Genomic DNA, 18243 nt, shown 5'->3' on the forward strand with positions numbered 1-18243 from the left:
ATCCAAAGACGAGCGTTATGCAAATATCGCCTCTTGTATTTGAACTTTATGGGCAGGGGCATGTTGAGGGTAGACAGCAGTGAAGCAGGGCATCAAACATAACATCAAAGTAATCGGAATGGGACTGAACACATGGCGTTGCGAGCGCGCCCAGAAAGTGCGCGCTTCCCAATACTTTGCGCTTTTGCAGAACAACACAGTCGCGGTGATGAGCGCGATTACGCAATAATCGCGCTCAGGGCAAACAGCCTGATCGCAGTCAGATTATAATTCCCATGAGTGCCTGCAGACCCAAGCAGCACAATGCACTGAAAGTCGAGTGCAATAGGGGTGGACGGGTAGATGAAAGGCCTTGAACAGATTCATGAAACTACAGAACATTGATAAGACACATATACCGTCCACCCCTAATGCACTCGACTTCCAGTACATTGTGCTGCTTGGGGAGGCGCGGTATCGTTATCGCAATACCGGAATCACGAGGTGCGTTCTTTTCGCTTGCACCTTCTTGCACCGAGCAAACCGGTTCGGAGGGTGCAGCACCTTTTCATTCTTTTCGTCCCCTCCTCGGCGCACTCTTGCCCCGCCCGCGTTCTCTTCGTAGTTCCCTCTGCCCCAGTTTCACGTTGAACTCAAAAACCTCTGCGCCTTCCCGTACGTGGGTGAATAAGTGTGGAAGCAGAAGACATCGTGAAATGGCTGCGACGTCGGTCTTCGAAATCTGGCCCCTGCTCGACGGGTAGAACTCGGAGGCCTCGTACATGTCGGCAAGTTGCTGAACACGGCCTTCAAGACAGTCGGAACAAACGTTTGTACTCGAATTCCAGGTACCTCGGCACGACAGTTTCATAATACAGAGGAATTCGACAGCGTTCATGCCTCTCGAGAACTTCGATGGTAGCACAAACCAAGCGCGATTCATAACACTCGTCTGCTGGGTCCGAATCAACTAGCTCCAGAAAGGCCGCCAGACTCGCGTTACATGCCATTACCGTCACAAGAACCAGAAGAATGTGGGACTGCGCGTACGAACAAAACTCCACGCTCCACGAAAACTCAAAACTACGCAGCTACAGCCCCGCTTCGTAGCAGACGACAGTGCCCCCCCCCTCCCCCTGCGCACAATTCCATTCTTTTCAAGGGTTTAGTCCCTTTGCACCTTTCACTAAAATGGTTTTCGCGGTGTTCCCAACCCAGAAAACCGGGGATTTAGGTACAACACTTTTTTTCCCGAAAAGAACCCACTTACGAAATACAGATTACTGCCGTGAGCGCGATCGCGATCACCACAGGTTTTCCTGATGTTATTTCAACGCGCCGTGATCGTCACAAGGGCACTTCAATGACGATTGTAATCACAGCCACGCTTATCGCTTTGGTGATCGTGATGGCGGTTATTGTGGGTTATCGCGACCATGCGTGATTTCGCCGAGGTCTGCTAAGCAGGCATCGAAAGGTTCTTTTATTTTTGTTGTTGTTGTTGTTGCCTTAAGTCATTTTGTGTAAGTTCCCTGATGGCGTCCCCTGGCTTCTAGCCGGCAACGCCTTCAACAAATAATTTACCAACAGTCTTACAATCAGTGGAAATCTTACGTTTCACGTTTTGTTTTCATCGTTTTATTTTTCGGTTTTATTTTTTTTTCGTGTCGGAAATAGCAGATCTATTTAGAGAAACGTTTCTTTACACTGAAATAATGTAAAACCCTTCCCCAGAATGCAGACGCAATGCTGTCTCCGGTGACCCTATGGGTGGAACGTAGACTCTGGAGATTGAGTGGGTGGCAGTACGGAGCACTCATTTATTTCGACGTAGATACAGTAGCACAATTGGATGTACCTTTCTAATTTGTGGGCCTTCCCTCGTCCCTAGCTCTGTATTATTTTCTTTTGTCATATTTTGTGAAACCTGAGTGCGGCTCCCGCGAACGGCGTGCCACAGCAGAGTGTTGGAACAATAGCTCTGATCTCCGAAGTGTTCCGTTATCGAAATGTTTGCGCCTTATGTCCAAAGATAAGATATGAGGTACTCGGTTGTATGCTACGAAATAAAAGGAACAGAAGACTGCGTATGATCTGTTTTCGAGACCGTGTTTGTGCAACACTGGCGAGCTTGTTCGCTGCCTAGAATATTTATTACGGACATGAATATATATACCTAGAGTCACTAAATAAGCTACGCTTCAGAGTACCGACACTGAGCCGCCATGTTGTTTCGGATGACCTCCAGCCCCACCTCTATTTTGGCAGTAGAAATAGATGAAGGTGAAGTTCAGCAGTGGAAGAAGAGAACACTTCGAAGAGCGCTAAATGGATGGCGCTGGAGGTCATCCGAAACAACATGGCGGCTCAGTGTCGATACTCTGAAGCGTAGCTTATTTAGTGACTCTATATATACCCTATTACCTCAATAGAATGATAATCCACCTGACTCATTCTCCACAAGACCAGACTGGCCTACGTCGTGACAGACACTACTCAACACCATATTACACAGAAAAACTTTATATAACATGGCGAATTACACCTGGTCGGTTTCACGTCAGTTCAGGCAGGGAGGTCCCATCGACCTCTTGGAGTTTCATTATTTTTTATATTTAGAAGCTCATCGTACATGATGACCAACAGCTGTAAAATGAATAATTTATATGGAATAGTTTTCGCGCAAAAGAATCCAGAAAATCCGACCCTGAATTGGAGTGTTTCAGTTTTGCCCTGTTTGCACGCGTAGATCTCCCGAGTCTTAAAAGATACTGCAGTGAAATTTTTTAATACTTTAGTAGGCCTACAGGCGGCAGTCCAAGCGCAAATTTTGGCGCTCAGGAGCAACGCTTTATGATATAAAAAATGGCGAACATGCTCTCTCGTGCGGTTTTGTTCCAACTTCGACGCGTGATTTCTCTGACTGTAGATATTCCTCATTACCCTATTCGATATCATTTCACTCAGCTTTTAATGCTCTTTCATCTTGTATATATATCGTGCGTATACCCCCTACAGTTATCTGCTGAAACAGGCAAACGTTAAGGTATATTTCGAAAAAACAAGGATTTTGAGCGTCCGTTTTTCGAAAAGGCCCCTTTTTATTTCATTTATATTTTGCAAGAACGCGGCCCGATGTTGGGCCTTTCATCTTACGTAAAAACATCCTGCTTCAAAAGACATACACTGGCGATTAGCCCGTTAAAACGCGGCCCTTGTCTGCGTGCGTACTTGTCGGAGCTCGGCTGCTGGTACCGTGGGATGGCGGGCCTCCTGTCGATGTCGTACAAGAAAGGGACAACTTTGTGTAATCAAAAGTGGTAGTTTATGTCGATATATTTACAAGACTGCGAAAAAGCAGTTTTGCAATGACAGTGACAAATGATTTTCTCTAATTTTCTATGAAAACGTCACTCTTCTGCACTCACTGTCCACAGTACTAGTTATAAATGTTTCTCGGCCTAGACTTTCCGGTGTCTTGCTTTGCCACGCATGCGAACCCTGTATGTCACTTTGATGCGGTATAGGTTTACCCATTGTTTTTTCTTTTGCTTTCTAAAAGAAGCCACGTGATCAGCCCGTACATGGAGTAAATGGACGCGCGTTAGGTGTTTTGGCAAGCACGTACACCTTGTGACTCTAAGATGACGTCTCGCTCGGTTGAACGCAAGTTAGGTCTTATGGCATGGTGCTTGATTCCTGCCACATCGATCCTGTGCACCGATCCTTTCACACGCACTTTTGTCGTGGCCTGTTCCTGAACAGCCATGTCGCGCTCACAAAAGTAGATTTGGAGAGCTGATAGAGCCTATGCCGATTTTTAAAATGGCTCGCCGCTCCATCTGACACATAAATCATTAGCTGCAAGAGGAACATTCTCGTCAAGACATTCTTCAATAGCTGTGGAAGCTAACAGTGACTGTGCTGAATCGTGACAGAAGTATTCGCTCACCACACCAAAACTGTGCGTTTCATTGCCAGCTGTTACCACACATGTGAATATGGAAATCTGTTTTCCGTAGTAGCACGCTTGTATTTCGCTAGGCATGGCTACTGTCCAGTTTTGAGCGAAATCGAAGTGCATTAGGTGAGTCTCCCGTATGACTCTGCTCTGAACGTATCTAATGTTACTATGCGAGAACCCGCCCACTTCCCTAGCTCTGAGAAGAAATGTACTGCTGCAAGTTCAGCACAGCACACGCACTTCGTGCTAAAAGCCCTCTGCATAACTTAAAAATATCGTGAAATGAAGTAAAGCAAGCTTCGCAGGAACTTGCGGGAACCCTGGAAAAAAGCGATTCCTAACTCGATACTTATTTGTGCAGTATTGGTATGACCGTGTACGGAGCTTGCAAGAGTGAGGTTTTACCTTCGCTGACCATTAAAGGGATAGTCGCATCCGGGAGCGTGTTCCGGAACTATTATGGTCATGTTCCCTGTCGTTCATAATGTACGCCAGCAAATTTTCTCCGCACAAATCCACTTGGTTGACTCAGAAACAATTTTTAAATGTTCGCGCTTCCGGCGCGCACGGCAATCCCCGCAAGGCGCCGACACTGGATGACGTCACCCGGATAAACCAACCATCAGGAGGCGCTCCTTCCCGCCGCAGATTCTGTGTGTGTCTGAGCGTGCGTCTGACCCTTTTTCTTGTTGTCTTGTCGCGTTTGCTTTGAAGTACTTTGAACTACAGCGTGTGGCCTAGGATTTCACGCCGTTGACGTGCGATGTCACAGCCAGGAAACCGGTGCTACGTGCTCGGGTGCAGAAAGACTTATAACGCGAATCCCGAGCTTACATTTCACCGACCTCGCAATGCGCAATGACGAAACGAAACGAAAGTGGGAGACAGCGATCGCCAGCCACTACTGTGGTGTGGCCCAAGGATTGAATGTTTCACGCGTCTGTTCCTGTCATTTCGCCGACGACGCCTATTTTGATGAAGATGTATTGCAAGTTCGGCTTGGGCTACGGCAGAAACAGAAGCGGCTGAAGATTGACGCCGTGCCTACCACATTCGATCAGGAACAAGGGCAGGAACCAGTAACGGAGGTAAGTGACAATTTTGCGTGGTCACAGCTATACGCTGCGATGAAAAATATCAGTTGTCACAGTAAACATCATCGCAAACACCTGGCCTCGCCGCCGATTGTAACGTCACAGTCACACCGGTATACTAATGTACACAAATTATTACAATGATTGCAGCATCCTGACGCAATAGTACGCGTACTCTAGAGAAAAAAGATTGGTGTGTTGTTGCTGTGCTAATTGTCGCCAGTATTATGCAGGAGTAACGTAACACTCCCACATGACAGCATTATTCTAATCTTATTGCAGCTAGTGGATGTTTCTACAGTTCATAGTGTAAGCCTGATGGCAGCATTCAGGGATGTGAAAGCATCGCAATCTGTGTTTGGCTACGTCCGAGACACTTGCATCAGTATTCTACTGCAGCCTTGTTGCTAATTTCTGGCTCTATTTCAGGCGGCAGCAAGCACGTCAACGGAATCAACTGGATTTGGTATGTTTTGTCAAGCCACGAAAATATTGCAATTCTTTTTGCACGTCCCACAAAATAATGGATATGTACAAGCCCTGAAACTTGTCGAGTTCTGTGAAAGGAATCTTGTGTGATGCGGCTGCCAGCGTTTATAACGTAATGTCGACAGGAAAATAACTGTGCCAGTGAAATAGGGACCGCAAAGGGGAAGATTTATTTGCATAGTCATTTTTATATTTGTTATTGTACCTGCTAGGCCCTCAACGTATTCTTTTGAGTGTTAACACTCGAGGCCATATTTCAGATGTGGAGGTCATGGCTGAAGCAAGTGCTGGGGACCCACTTCACGGCGCATCTCACAAGGGGGTTGTCATCCCCTGATTCCAGGAAGAGGAAAACAATGTACACAGACTTGCATAGCGTATTAGTACACCAGATATGGATCTGCCAACATGAACCCTCCTAACATCCCTGTGGCAGCGTACCTGTAACCGCCCAGACTTCACACCACATGAATGTAGAACCACAGCACAACATAAAATAGCTTAGGTTTATTTGCCTCCCATACATAATGGGAGGCAAATAAACCTATGCTATTTCGTTATTCCCACTCCGTCATACTCCACTGTACAATAAATCGATACAATTATAGGGTCATTCTTTATTCCCGTCACTACACCGCATTGACAATCTGCACAGAATTTAAAATATTCCCACCTCGGCACTAACTTAGTGCAGCACAGTCTGGATTTGATGCAGGAGCTAAAACTGCCACGTGTAGTAGTTTTTGCTGTTCAGATGGGTAGACAGTCTGTTGACTGCAACTGGAGATACAGAGTGACAAGACAAAACATCCCCCGCACTGCAATGACGAAAAGATGAAAATTGCTGCAAGACGAAAATTTTGCTGACATAGGCACACTTGGTGTAAATGAGCCCTTGATCATCCCCCTTGCCTCCCATCAGAGGTTTAGGAGGATACTATTGGTGTGTGGTGTACGGATCAACCTATCCGTACACCACACACCTATAGTATCCTCCAAAACCTCTGATGGGAGGCAAGGGGGATGACCAAGGGCTCATTTACACAAAGTGTGCCTATGTCAGCAAAATTTATGTCTTGCCACTACATGTCTCCAGTTTCAGCTATCAGTATGCACCAGCTTGTCTCTCTTGTCAAGACACCCTTGCTTCGATGGTCCTAACGCTGATAGCCTTGATAGGACGAAGATGGGAACTCCCTCCTGATGGCTCGGACAACGCATCCAGGAACCTGTCGTCTGTTCCTTGGACCAAGGTATCCCCAGACCCATCTCGTGAATGACGAGTATGCCGTGAACCTTAGGCAGCTGGAAAAGACAAATCCACATGACATTTCTTTTTGTTTAGCATTATATCTTGTGGGCATTTCCATACCTGCCAAATCTCCCACAGTGTTGGGAAGACAATGGCCAGAACAGAAGAACAGACACTATCCCAACCTTGGAGTTCAAAGCCTGTGAATTCCTTTCTTAGTTCCGGGGTCTCCTGCATTTTGAATGTGGAAGGTTGGCAGGTGTGCAACATAGTACAACAGAAAAATGGTCCGCCTCTTTCAGGATGAACCCGATTCCAACAGCTAACTCCCTCCCGAACCAGCTTCCCTCCAATTCCGGCAAAATCCAATTTCTCCCAAAATATATTACTCTTACATTCTTCAGTAACATACTCCCCCCCCCCCTTTATTGGCACCTCAAATGCTTCTGTTTTCAGACTTGTAAAACTATCCTTCAGAATTCCCACTGGATATCTGTCAATGAGGGTTTTGTGTTGCCAATCTGGCTAACTGGCATAATTGAGAGCATGTCGAGACTAGCTGAGGCGACTGTGTTGCTTCACTTTTCCTAATGGAATTGTTGGACCAGGATTCTGGGTCGTTCCACGGCTGTCGACCACGCTTATGATTTATGGGGGACAAACTTGTGTAGGCCAAAAAGCTGCTGAGAATAGCCGCCCTTTTGTATACAACCCCTGTCCACTTTAGGTTCGACAATTTGCGTAACCAACAACACCCGACTAGCACCCGAGTTTACCCTTCCGAATCTTGATGGGAGGTCATTTAAACCGAAAAAATCGTTACGGTCGTAATCATAGCAAACGGAAGAGCACTGCAGCAGGCTTACCTGTGGTCCTGGGGATTGAGTCGCCTAAAATGTTGATCATAGCGGCAGAATTGAGGCGCGTACACCACTAGAAGCTCCCTACGGAGGCAGATGTCCCTGAGTAATGGGTGTTGTGTTATGCACTGCACGACGGCACTGTTGCACATTTCTACCACCCTGGCAACAGAATGGCAACACAGGCGCTCGTCGGGCTCCTGTGGGTCGCAGACTCCACACACACACACACCTGCCGACAACAATTTCAACATTCTAAACTATTTCGCACATCCGACGGCAACCATGCAAAGAGATACGTCACCTGAAAATGCCATCCCGCGGGTTAGCCGCAGCCACATCTCGTGCATGGTCGGCGGGTTCCAGAGGCATTGGGTCCGTAGAGTATGGGTCATCATCCAGCATTAACTCGTCGCCGCTACCGCTTACATGTTCGTCAGAATCTCCCCCAGACAGAGAAACATCACTCTCGTTTTCAGACTCCATGTTTGCTACCTTCGCCTTCGCTTCGCGATCGGCAAACAGGCGCGCGGCTCGCATTTACCCTGGGCGCGCGCTGATTGGCCTTATCCGGGTGACGTTTGCTCCCACTTTTAGAGAGCGAGGGTGCAAGGATTCCAGTTTCCTTTTCATCGGATTGCGCGAAAAGTACGCCGCGGATCGAAATGGTATTTTCGGGCCCATTTCAGTGGTCGGCAAGGAATTAGAATTCGCATTAGTTTCGAAATTGACCTCGGAGAATGCGACTGTCCCTTTAAGTTTGACCTAGCCTTTGAAATACGGCTTTACGGCAACGTAGGATTTCATTATGATGCTTTGTTGGAAATCACTAGCTCCCAGAAGTGAATTATTTCTTCAGCAGGACGTCAAAAGTTTGCCTACGAATAGCTCAGGTAAGGCTAAGGCCAGACAACCTTGCTCAAACAAAGGGAGCACCGACACGAGGCCCGCCATCCCGCGGTACAGGCAGCCGGGCTCCGACACGTACGCACGCAGACTAGGGCCGCGCTTTAACGCGGCAATCGCCAGTGTACGTCTTTTGAAGCAGAATTTTTTAACGTAAGATGGAATGTCTAACATCGGGCCATGTCCTGGCAAAAAATAAAAGAAATAAAAAGGGGCCTTTTCGAGAAACAGACGCTCAAAATCCTTGTTTTTTCGAAATATACCTTGACATTTGCCTGTCTCAGCAGATACCTGTAGGGGGTACACGCACGATATATATACCAGACTAAAGAGCATTAAAGGCTGAGTGAGGTAATACCAAATAGGGTAGCGAGGAATATCTACAGTCAGAGAAATAACGCGTCGAATTTGGAACAAAACCGCACGAGAGAGCATGTTCGCCACATTTTATACCACAGAGCATTCCTCTTGCGCGCCAAAATTTGCGTTCGGACTACTGGCCTGGAGGCATACTACAGCATAAAAAAAATTGACCGCAGTATCTTTTAAGACTCGGGAGATATACGCGTGCAAACACGGCAAAACTGAAACACTCGAATTCAGGGCCGGATTTTCTGGATTTTTTTTTTTTTGCGTGAAAAATATTTTGTATAAATTATTCATTTTACCGCTGTTGGACATCATGTACGATGAGCTTCTGAATATAAAAAAAAATATAATCCAAGAGGTCGATGGGACCTCCCTGCCTGAACTGACGTGAAACCGGCCACCTGAACAATTCAAGCTCAAACCGCGGCGCAACATCCCACCACGTAACCATCATTTATTCTTTGTTGATATTGAAATTGACTGAAGATATATATATTTGGTGTTCGTTGGAGATAATCGTCTTTATCGAGGTTCCTTAAAATCGTGGGGCGAAATCATGAATCTACAATGTGCTACAAATAATAATGCAACTGGTGACGTGGATCAAAAAGAAAGGAAAGGATAACTGCGTCAGGGTCAGGATTTTATATTTGACTGGCGACTGTTTAAGGGCGTAAACTGGCGCAGAATCTGGTCGTCACGTGATTGTAATGCATGTGGCCTCTTTAATCAGCAGCTGCCCTTCCAAACACATTGTTGCACATAGCCATACAATTTAAGAAACACAAGTAGCTGTGGGTATCAGTGGAGACAAACAACTGACCTGACGTCCGTCGCTGAGCTTCTATGGTGTCGCTCTCTCTGAAACATGTCCAGCAGTGTACTACGGTAAATCTCCCTGACTATGGCCAGTGAACTGACCCTACTCATCAAAGACTTTTGAAAATACATCTTTTTAGCCTTCAGTGAACAAATATACCAGATAGTTCTCACTTCACTGGTTGTCAAAGTAACAGATATATTTAGTCAAGGAGTTTGCAAGCAGCGACAAACGGGCTCGACGCTATATTGCATTTACACTTTTTTTCTTGATAGAGATTATGCTGCACTATGCATACAACTTCTGGAGTGTGTCTGTGATCTGTCGCAAATTCCATCAGAAATCGCAACGAAAAAAAAAAGTATATATACAGGCGGTTCTACTGACCATTTCGAGCGATGTGAATCAATCTTGAAATGAAGGAAACGTTTATTTTACACACTCATGAATCGAGTTTTTGGAATAACTGGAACTTACAGAACATTGTCTGGAGCAGAATATATATTCGCCATCAACCAAATAAACTACAGGGAATTTTGTATCCCTTACAAATTTCGTCTATGGGAGTATGCAGATCAAACACGTTTGAAGTTTTTGCCAACGACTTCTTTATTATTGTCCAGTTCTTTCATCCCATGTAGCTTTGAGGATGGGTGAAAGGATGACTCAGGTCGTTCTGAGGCCCAAAGCCTACAAAATCATAGTTTTCAGGATATTTAATGCTTCAAAGCGCACATGTGTGGTTCAATTTCAATACGATTTCAATAGAGTGTAGCACGTTTTCAATACATGAATGGAATAAGTCAAGTTTATGAGCAATATAACTGGTGAATGTGAAGCTTGCACGATTCTAGCTATTGTCTCAACCTCAAATGTCAAAACCAAAGTAAATATGGTATATTTCTGTAATTAAACAAAATCGCATTACTCAGTGTGATAAAGAAACAAGAAAAACAAGTATTTATGAATCCATTCACGAAAGTGATAGTGTGGAACAGAGAAGCGCATTTATTTATTTATTTATTTCGTAGCGATTTCTGACCCAAGTAGTGATGGCAGACTTATACATCTTTAGAGGCAAAGTATATGAACAGGAACGGGTTTAGGGGTCTCCTGAGGTAGTGTCAAGTGAGGATTATTATATAGGAAAGAACACTGACAAATTATATGTGAAACGGAATGGAACCGAAGCCATATATTATTGCATCCAAAACGCAACAAAGTGACTAAATTCATGGTGCGCCTTGGCTGGTCAAATTCAAAACGACGAAGGCTTGAGCGCAACGACCGCAAGTTAACTGTCTGATCCCGTGTTCATTAACACCGACGGCTTCTAAACCATGGCACTAGGAAACTTCTGCTCTGCTTACCTATGACAAATGGTGGGCGCATCTCGTTATCTATGGACACAAGGCGCGACCATTTCGATAACCGCTGCTGGGACCTGTCAGGCACTCCAGACAGTGGGCAGTCACCTGAGCCCTCCTGCGTTACCAGAAGGACACTGGGCTGCTCAGCAGCCTTTGAGCCTTGAGCCACCCCATCAGCCACCCCACCTTGAGAGCCTTTGAGCCACCCCATTAGCCACCCCATGGTCCCCTGCCACTTTTTCTTTCCTTTTTTGCTTCTTTTTCCTCTTTTCCTCTTTCATTCTTTTTTTTTCTTTTGGGAATAGCAAGTCGGCCTTTTCCTGTCTGACCTTTCCGTCTTTATTTATCTTTGATAAAGATATCCCCCCCCCCCATTTCGATAACGTTCTAGCCCACAGCTATCGTTTCAGAGCCTGACTGTAGACCGCTTCTGTGTCATGCTCACGAAAGAACCCTAATGAACATTCGATTCCGACCGCATAAAAGACATAATGCTAAGGCACTGTCAACACGGAAAGATAGTTAGGCGGCCCCTAATATCTTTTTTTTTTTAAGAAGATCCCTGCACTTGACCAATAGAACAACTCGATGACTTTTTCGCCGATTTAGCTCTATTGAAGCATTACGAAAAATTATAAACGCGTTGAGTACGCTGCCGCACCCCTGGACTTCACACAGGCCACTAAGTAATACACAAACATTACACAAAATAGAAAAGAAATATAAAACCCCACTATCATTTTCAATAACGTAATCACAGAGGAGGGGCCACCATTGATATTAATGGGAACAGTGCCGGCATCTTTTCTGCATGTTTCTGCATATACGGCGAAATCTGTTTTATCTGTGTACAGAAAAAGCATTGTTTACTAGACGTATAGAAATCCAATGAACCGGTAAGAAATGATGGAGGGAACTGCCTCAGCCAGAAAGCCGCGGATATTTCAAACAGAGACTGTTCTGAAGAAGAGACTCTTTATGTTAGGGTGACTAAAAAGATCGTCATTTAGCATCTCTATTCTATGTTGTAACAATAGGAAATGTTTACCGTAAAATTGTGAATTACATTTAGAATACAAATTCGATCATGGTATGTACCGAAAAGTATGTCGTTCGGAAAAATCGTCCGACCAAATTGAGTTCCAAATCTGCAGAGCGGTGCAAAAATAAGGTAACCGTTGTCGTTTCTCAAAAAGAAAAGCATGAAACAATATATAATTTTGTCGAGCTATATTCCGAAGCGACAGACAACTGACTCGTGCATTTCAGAATTGCTTGAAACTGATGACGACGGAGCGAGGATGTGGTGCTAAACCTGCACAAAATATGTTAGATTTCTTAGCAATAGATGAGCAAGGGTATTTTAATTTGATAGATAATTTAATTAGTTCCACCGGGTAAAATTTCTCAAAAAGAAACAAAATGTGTTCCCCAAAATTAAGCACCCTGTGTACAACTCAGACAAAAGAAAAAACAAAAAATCCTATGACATCCTTCCGACCATCCTCAATGTTGCGAAAACAGAGAACGAAACAAAGCAACAAAGACAAAACGAGATTGAGCATGTCACATTGTATTCCTTTATGCGTGAAAGCAATAGAATTATAATATACAACGTAATAATATATAAAAAAACGAAATGATATGCGCGTAAGCTTAGGCCCCATTGGGACTATAGGGGTAAAGCCCGTTTTACTTCTTTCTGTAAAAACAGAGGTAAGTTACACACAAATGCTCACTGCATTCACCTTAACGATTGTCTGTCACCATCAGAATGATTTGTACGGTGGAACCACAATGGAAGCTCGGAGACAGTGTTAACAATCTGTTACTATCGAATTTAGAGACCTTTTTCAGGAACTGTTTCGATAGGCCCTCCTCAGGTGGCGCCGATGGCGCGCCGCCATTCAATTAATAATAATTAGGGGTTTACGTCGCGAGACAACTGAGATCATGAGCGACGCCACAGCGGTCGGTCTGTGGATTGCTTTTGCCCACCTGAGGGTTCTTTAACGTGCGATGAAAGCTCATCACACGGCACCCCGTATTTAACGTCCCTCGCGGAAGACGGCGTGTCTAAGCAACTTGTACCCTGCCACCAAGTTGCTGGCGTCCTCGGCCGGGTTCGAACCCGCGATCTCGGGATCAGAAGGCGAACACGCTACCGACTGAGCCACCGAGGCCGGTGCGCCGCCATTCAACGCCTTTAACTTGCGTCTCCGCATATTGCTGCGACATAGTTTTTTCGTGGTGTCTTTCGTAGTTTTATGACTCGCACGCGTACATGAAATGTCGAGAGGTGAATTTATAGCAGAGAAGACGTACTCAGTCGTAGGGTGCAGCCACTACGAGGCGTTATGAAACTATTCCGATGTGATTAGCACGTCCCACTGCTGCACATAGACTGTCCGTGCCTTGTGCAGTTTTCGATGCACACATTGCCTTCGGATAAAGAAAATAAAAATCTGCGCAAACGGTCGACCCGAAACCTCCAGAAAAGGGATTAAAATCCTGGAAAGTCGGTTCGGGTAAGCAATTCGCAGTTTGTAACTTGTTCTGGCTGGTGGCACCTTCCTGTATCTTCTTAGGTATGCTCGCTTCATTTTCCTGATGACCGGCCCGCGGAAGCAAAACGGTACCCGACACTTCGTTTGTCAACCCTAGTAGGTAATCTACCTAGTCATTTATTTCGCTAAAATTATCTGTGCATTGCGACTCTTATTCATTTGGTCTCACCAAACCAGCCATATTCCTGGTATCAATGATGGCCAGTAGTTAACTACCTGATTGTTGTTACTACAACTACTTGCAGAAATGTAGTGGCAACTACTAATTAAACAACTATTTTAAGCAGTTAACTACAGTAATTTGGTTACTGAAGGCGCCAACTATTTCCGATTTTGCCGCAAGCTTTACGGCACGACTGTGCTTCCGCCTTTCACCTTCAGCAACTTGTTTGATGAGAACGGAGGTGCACAGCCATTGTGTCGTGCATGTGTACTGAATCCACAATCGCCATCACAAGCACGAGCACGCATAAAAATAGCACCGACAGCGGCTGTTTCTTGGCCGCGAGCCCGTCGCGCCATCTGTGGATGTTGTTGCCATGCTTACTCGAATGCTCGACGTGGCGGGGGCGCGGAGGCGGTGGAGAGGGGGTACGGCGTACTGTTGAGGGCATTTCGGAAGGCGGTGGTGGGAGGAGAGACCAGTGATTTCCCCAGAAATTAACTGCGGGGGGGGGGGGGGGGGGTATGTTTGGTGAAGGTTCCACTTACGGAATTTTTCTTAGACACGGAAAGACTCGTGGCACAATGGTGACATATCTGCACAGCTTTCCCGTTTTATTTGTACGTGTTATTACATTAGAACACAGTACAGTATAATACAGATCCATTATGAACGTCATTTCAACATTAAGATGCATAATCACACGACCGACAAAGAAAAAAGATTCGCACCTTGTCTCACGATGCTCAATGAATACCTAGCAACCAACGGTGAAAACCTTAGACGAAAAAAGAAGAATAGCTTGCGCAAATGGTTCTTGATGATCCACATTGAGTTGTCCGCATTGAGTGCCCGCACGCATTTTTGCTCCTATATGCGCGCAATATATGCATTGAACAGTCACTTACAAATGATTTTGGACAAATGTATGGTACGATCATCTGCATGACTGGTCCTACCTCCCAAGTTTGACAGTACACGATGTAATTGGCTGCGCTGGACTCACTACCAGAACGTGTTGGTGGCTGAGCTGGGTAGGGTCACCTGAGAAATTTTAGTGTGTGTGGGGGGGTGTTGCAAAAATGCAGGGAGGGTGTACACTCCCCCCTGGGGGGGGGGTGTAGGGAAATCCCTGGGAGAGACCCATGAAGGCGCAGGTGTTTCGTTCGTACCGAGAGTGTTCGAGGGAATGGAGGGTCAGGGAACTGACGAACTAAGCAGCTGAAAGCTAAATCGCCAGCTGGGAGAACGAGTTGGAGGTCAGGAATGAAATACGGGTATCAAAGCGGCAGTGGGCGGTGTAGTAGTGTAGTCACTGCGCTGTTCGGTTCAGAGAGGATCGCCAACGCCGTTTTGTTGTTTGCAGTCGTGCCTCTCGCTGTGTCGCTGTCATGTCGCCGTATGACGGAGGGTGCCTTATGGTGCCACCGTGGGTAGTTGACCGCAAAGGCTCACACTAATGAGTCTTTGGATGACTTGCAGTACAGGGCCAGTGTGTGTGTGTGTATGTTCCTTTTTTAGTATCTGTATGAGTCTGCATTCCACCAGATAGCAGCGACGTTGTGCTCATGAGCTGCAATACCAGTATGACGTCAGAAAAACTGTGATGTCACTGGTTCATGAACGAATCATTCGAATGGACCAGTAAAGTGAATTTATCGAAATGAGCCGGTTCACCAAAATGAGTCTGACTTCCCATCACTAGCACTCGTTTCAATTTGCCAAATAGCGGCATGGCACCAGTAAACGCCAATTTTCCACCAAAAGAGACGGCATAAGGTACTACAATTTCAGGAGTTGAAAGTGCGAAAGGAAAATTTACGAGTACGTCCCAACTTTCGTGCTTCTTGTGGAAGCATTTCTGAGCACACATACAATAAATGTAGCCAGAGAAAATTTGCTTTTGATGCCAGGAACTACTTTTTGTTCTGTCGAAGGCGATTTCTTCTACGCCGCGTCGTGACACGTTTTGAATGGAGCAGAGGAGAGGAACGGCACTGCCATCGAAAGTTCGAGCTGCTTGTACCAGAAAGCGACAAGAAAAGTTGATGGTTTCGGTATACCCCGTGTTTCAATACATGTATTTCACATATCGTGTTTCAATATACCCCTGGTACGTCGAAGAGAGGGTACCTAGCGCAGTGTACTTTGTAGCGTCTCTGACCGGCAATCACAGGGTGTGGGTTCGTATCCCACTGCTGGTGACTTTCCCTCAATGTCATCATTCAATTGAAATACGCAAATGGGCGTTGTGATGCATGCGTTGTATTCGTCCTTCTACACCATCTCTTCCAGGACAGCGCGAGACAACAACGCAAAATAGAGACCAGTTTCCCTGAAGCATGTAGTCCAGAGCTTCGAAAAAGAAATTTCACCAGGCGGAAATATCTCACCCCCATAAGAAAAAAATGCAGTGCTGTCACTTTCCCTCATAGAGATCATATGGGTGACCCCACTAGAGAACGGGCTAGACGAGCCGGCAATGGGATCGTCCTAACCCCGCCTGTGACCTCCACTGTGCAGTTATCCGAGGGTCATGGGCAGTGTTAGTGGACGAATCTTGGTAGCCCATCTATGGTGCAGGTCCCCCTTTGCAAGAGCAATCCTTGGAAGTCACGTGCACAACAGAAAGGGCGTAACGCGCCCATGGAGGAAGCGATGGCCAGCGAAGGAAGCGAGGCAAGCCCTGCAGATTGCTTTACGTACGTGTAGACCTTCTGGGTGTGTGTAGAATTGAGCAGTGCTACCGGTGTCATAGAGAAATTGTTGGAACCCATATCTTGTCAGTGAGGTCTTCTACAGAATCGGCGAATCTTTGAATTCCAGCGACACGTATGTATATCTGTACCGCCTATGACCTGTCCAAGTGACGTTTATATACTCCAGTAGGGAAGCAAATAAATTGTAAGGAATACAGCGCTCATTTCGGAGGGCAACAGCAATCGGGAAATGACTACACACAATTAACCGCCATTCACATACTATTCTTTTCTTTCCTCTTTTTTTTGCGTTAGCGCCGCGAAGCAACTATGAATATGAGAGGGGTACAGACGTGAATAATGGAGAGAGGGCAGCGGTAAAGTGTTGGAACAGAGGGTTGGTATGTGTCCTGGGCAGACTTCAGAGGGAACTGTGCCGACATTCGTTTGGAAAGTCTTGGGAAAAACCAGGGAAAACTTGAGACATCACAGCCGGTGGTATTGGATTCGAACCCCCTTCTCCCAGTCTTATTCACGACCTTGGCTACCACCAACCAGCGGGGAGCCGTATCCCGCTCGGCCATGCCGCTGGACCCGTGCTATTATGCAAGCCAACGGTTAGCGGAAGTGTACAAAATCGAAGCTACCTGCCATTCCTTGCTACGGCTTGTCGAGTTTCTGTTATAATAAACTGACATAATGACGGCATCACACAAGCAAGTGGAAAATATTAATTGCTTATTTGTATAACAAATGTGTATCAGTGTGTAGCATGCCGAAATTAGATAACAAGCGACGATTTTTTCGGAAGGACGCAACTCAAGTTTAGCGGATGGCGGCTCCCAGGTGGCAACGCTTCCTCGACCAACTTCGACCCCCTTGCTTTATCTTAATGTGAAGGACCTTCGGTCGGGAGACTTGATGACTAAATTTCGTTCTGAGGCCGACAGCAATGACAACTTGAAGTCGACACAAATTATTGCACAAAACCCTGAACATCAGCCGCGATGTCACCGCTCTCGCTGAACTTACAGATGTCTCGGCGGAGGAAATCCCCGAGAATCTCAAATCACGGGGCGTAATTGATGTAAGGGAGATCAGGGTACGCAAGAACAAGTGAACAGCCAGAAACGTGGTACTCACCTTAGGTACTCCTACACGCCCACATAAAATAAAGATCGATAGGGAGATATTACTTCTATTGGGTGTGGGGTTGCCACTAGTCCAGAACGTTCTTTTGCGAACACGAGCTCGCAATCGCAAGGAACTAATGCAAGGTTCAGAGTGGCTCGTTGCCAGGCATACCTGATAGAGAGATTGCGGCGGCTCGCGAAACGCATCCGCCGTAACCAATCGCTCCTGCAAGAGAGATATGATTATGAAGTGTTTCTTTGTCAGTCAGCAAAATTTTGTAGAGTATAGGCAGGGCCACAAAGGTCTTCGTCGTACCAACGACACCGGGGGCTGTTTCAACGATTACGCTACACAGCAGTTTTGTCCAGAGCTTGACGAAACAAATTCACCCACAATGGCCCCGTCCACCGGAGGTTATGGAGGGAGTGCTACTTCACTCCAATCGAGTTCAAGACAGCGTTGAAATTTACGAATGTGGGCTCATCCCTGGAACCAGACAAAATCACTTATGCCGCACTGCGAAAGCTTGACGCAGGACCACGCCAAGCTCTCCTTCATGTTTATAATACGTCTTGGC

The 18243-nt window shown here is 46.0% G+C and overlaps 2 protein-coding genes and 1 long non-coding RNA gene across 5 annotated transcripts in view; 1 reads left to right on the forward strand and 2 right to left on the reverse strand.

Moving 5' to 3' along the window:
* Nucleotides 1-17854, reverse strand: part of LOC135378940 (caspase-7-like) — a 314482-nt gene extending 296628 nt beyond the window's left edge. For 2 of the 3 annotated variants that reach the window (XM_064612123.1, XM_064612125.1), the window contains exon 1: nucleotides 17676-17852. The gene's annotated coding sequence lies outside the window, so the exon portion shown is untranslated. Of the gene's footprint in view, nucleotides 1-17675 lie in introns of all 3 variants that reach the window. The other variant, XM_064612122.1, reaches the window with a different exon arrangement.
* Nucleotides 4508-5988, forward strand: LOC135375221 (uncharacterized). The gene is made up of 3 exons (XM_064607947.1): nucleotides 4508-5031; nucleotides 5467-5503; nucleotides 5787-5988. The coding sequence occupies exons 1-3, from the start codon at nucleotides 4795-4797 to the stop codon at nucleotides 5861-5863; spliced, it is 351 nt and encodes a 116-aa protein (XP_064464017.1). The 5' UTR covers nucleotides 4508-4794; the 3' UTR covers nucleotides 5864-5988.
* On the reverse strand, nucleotides 6984-8701 carry LOC135375227 (uncharacterized). Its single transcript, XR_010417187.1, has 3 exons — nucleotides 7943-8701; nucleotides 7645-7870; nucleotides 6984-7009 (listed from the first exon to the last, which is right to left on the reverse strand). It is a non-coding gene; the product is annotated as an uncharacterized LOC135375227 (long non-coding RNA).
* Nucleotides 17855-18243: the final 389 nt, after the last annotated feature.

The sequence above is a fragment of the Ornithodoros turicata genome, chromosome 1 (assembly GCF_037126465.1).
Source record: "Ornithodoros turicata isolate Travis chromosome 1, ASM3712646v1, whole genome shotgun sequence".
NCBI lineage: Eukaryota > Metazoa > Arthropoda > Arachnida > Ixodida > Argasidae > Ornithodoros > Ornithodoros turicata.

Excerpts from the sequence above, each read along its gene's own strand:
- LOC135375221 (XM_064607947.1), top strand. The coding sequence starts at position 4,795 with ATGCGCAATGACGAAACGAAACGAAAGTGGGAGACAGCGATCGCCAGC. Across the intron at positions 5,032-5,466 it reads GGCAGGAACCAGTAACGGAG|GCGGCAGCAAGCACGTCAAC; the intron begins GTAAGTGACAAT and ends GCTCTATTTCAG. Across the intron at positions 5,504-5,786 it reads AACGGAATCAACTGGATTTG|ATGTGGAGGTCATGGCTGAA; the intron begins GTATGTTTTGTC and ends GCCATATTTCAG.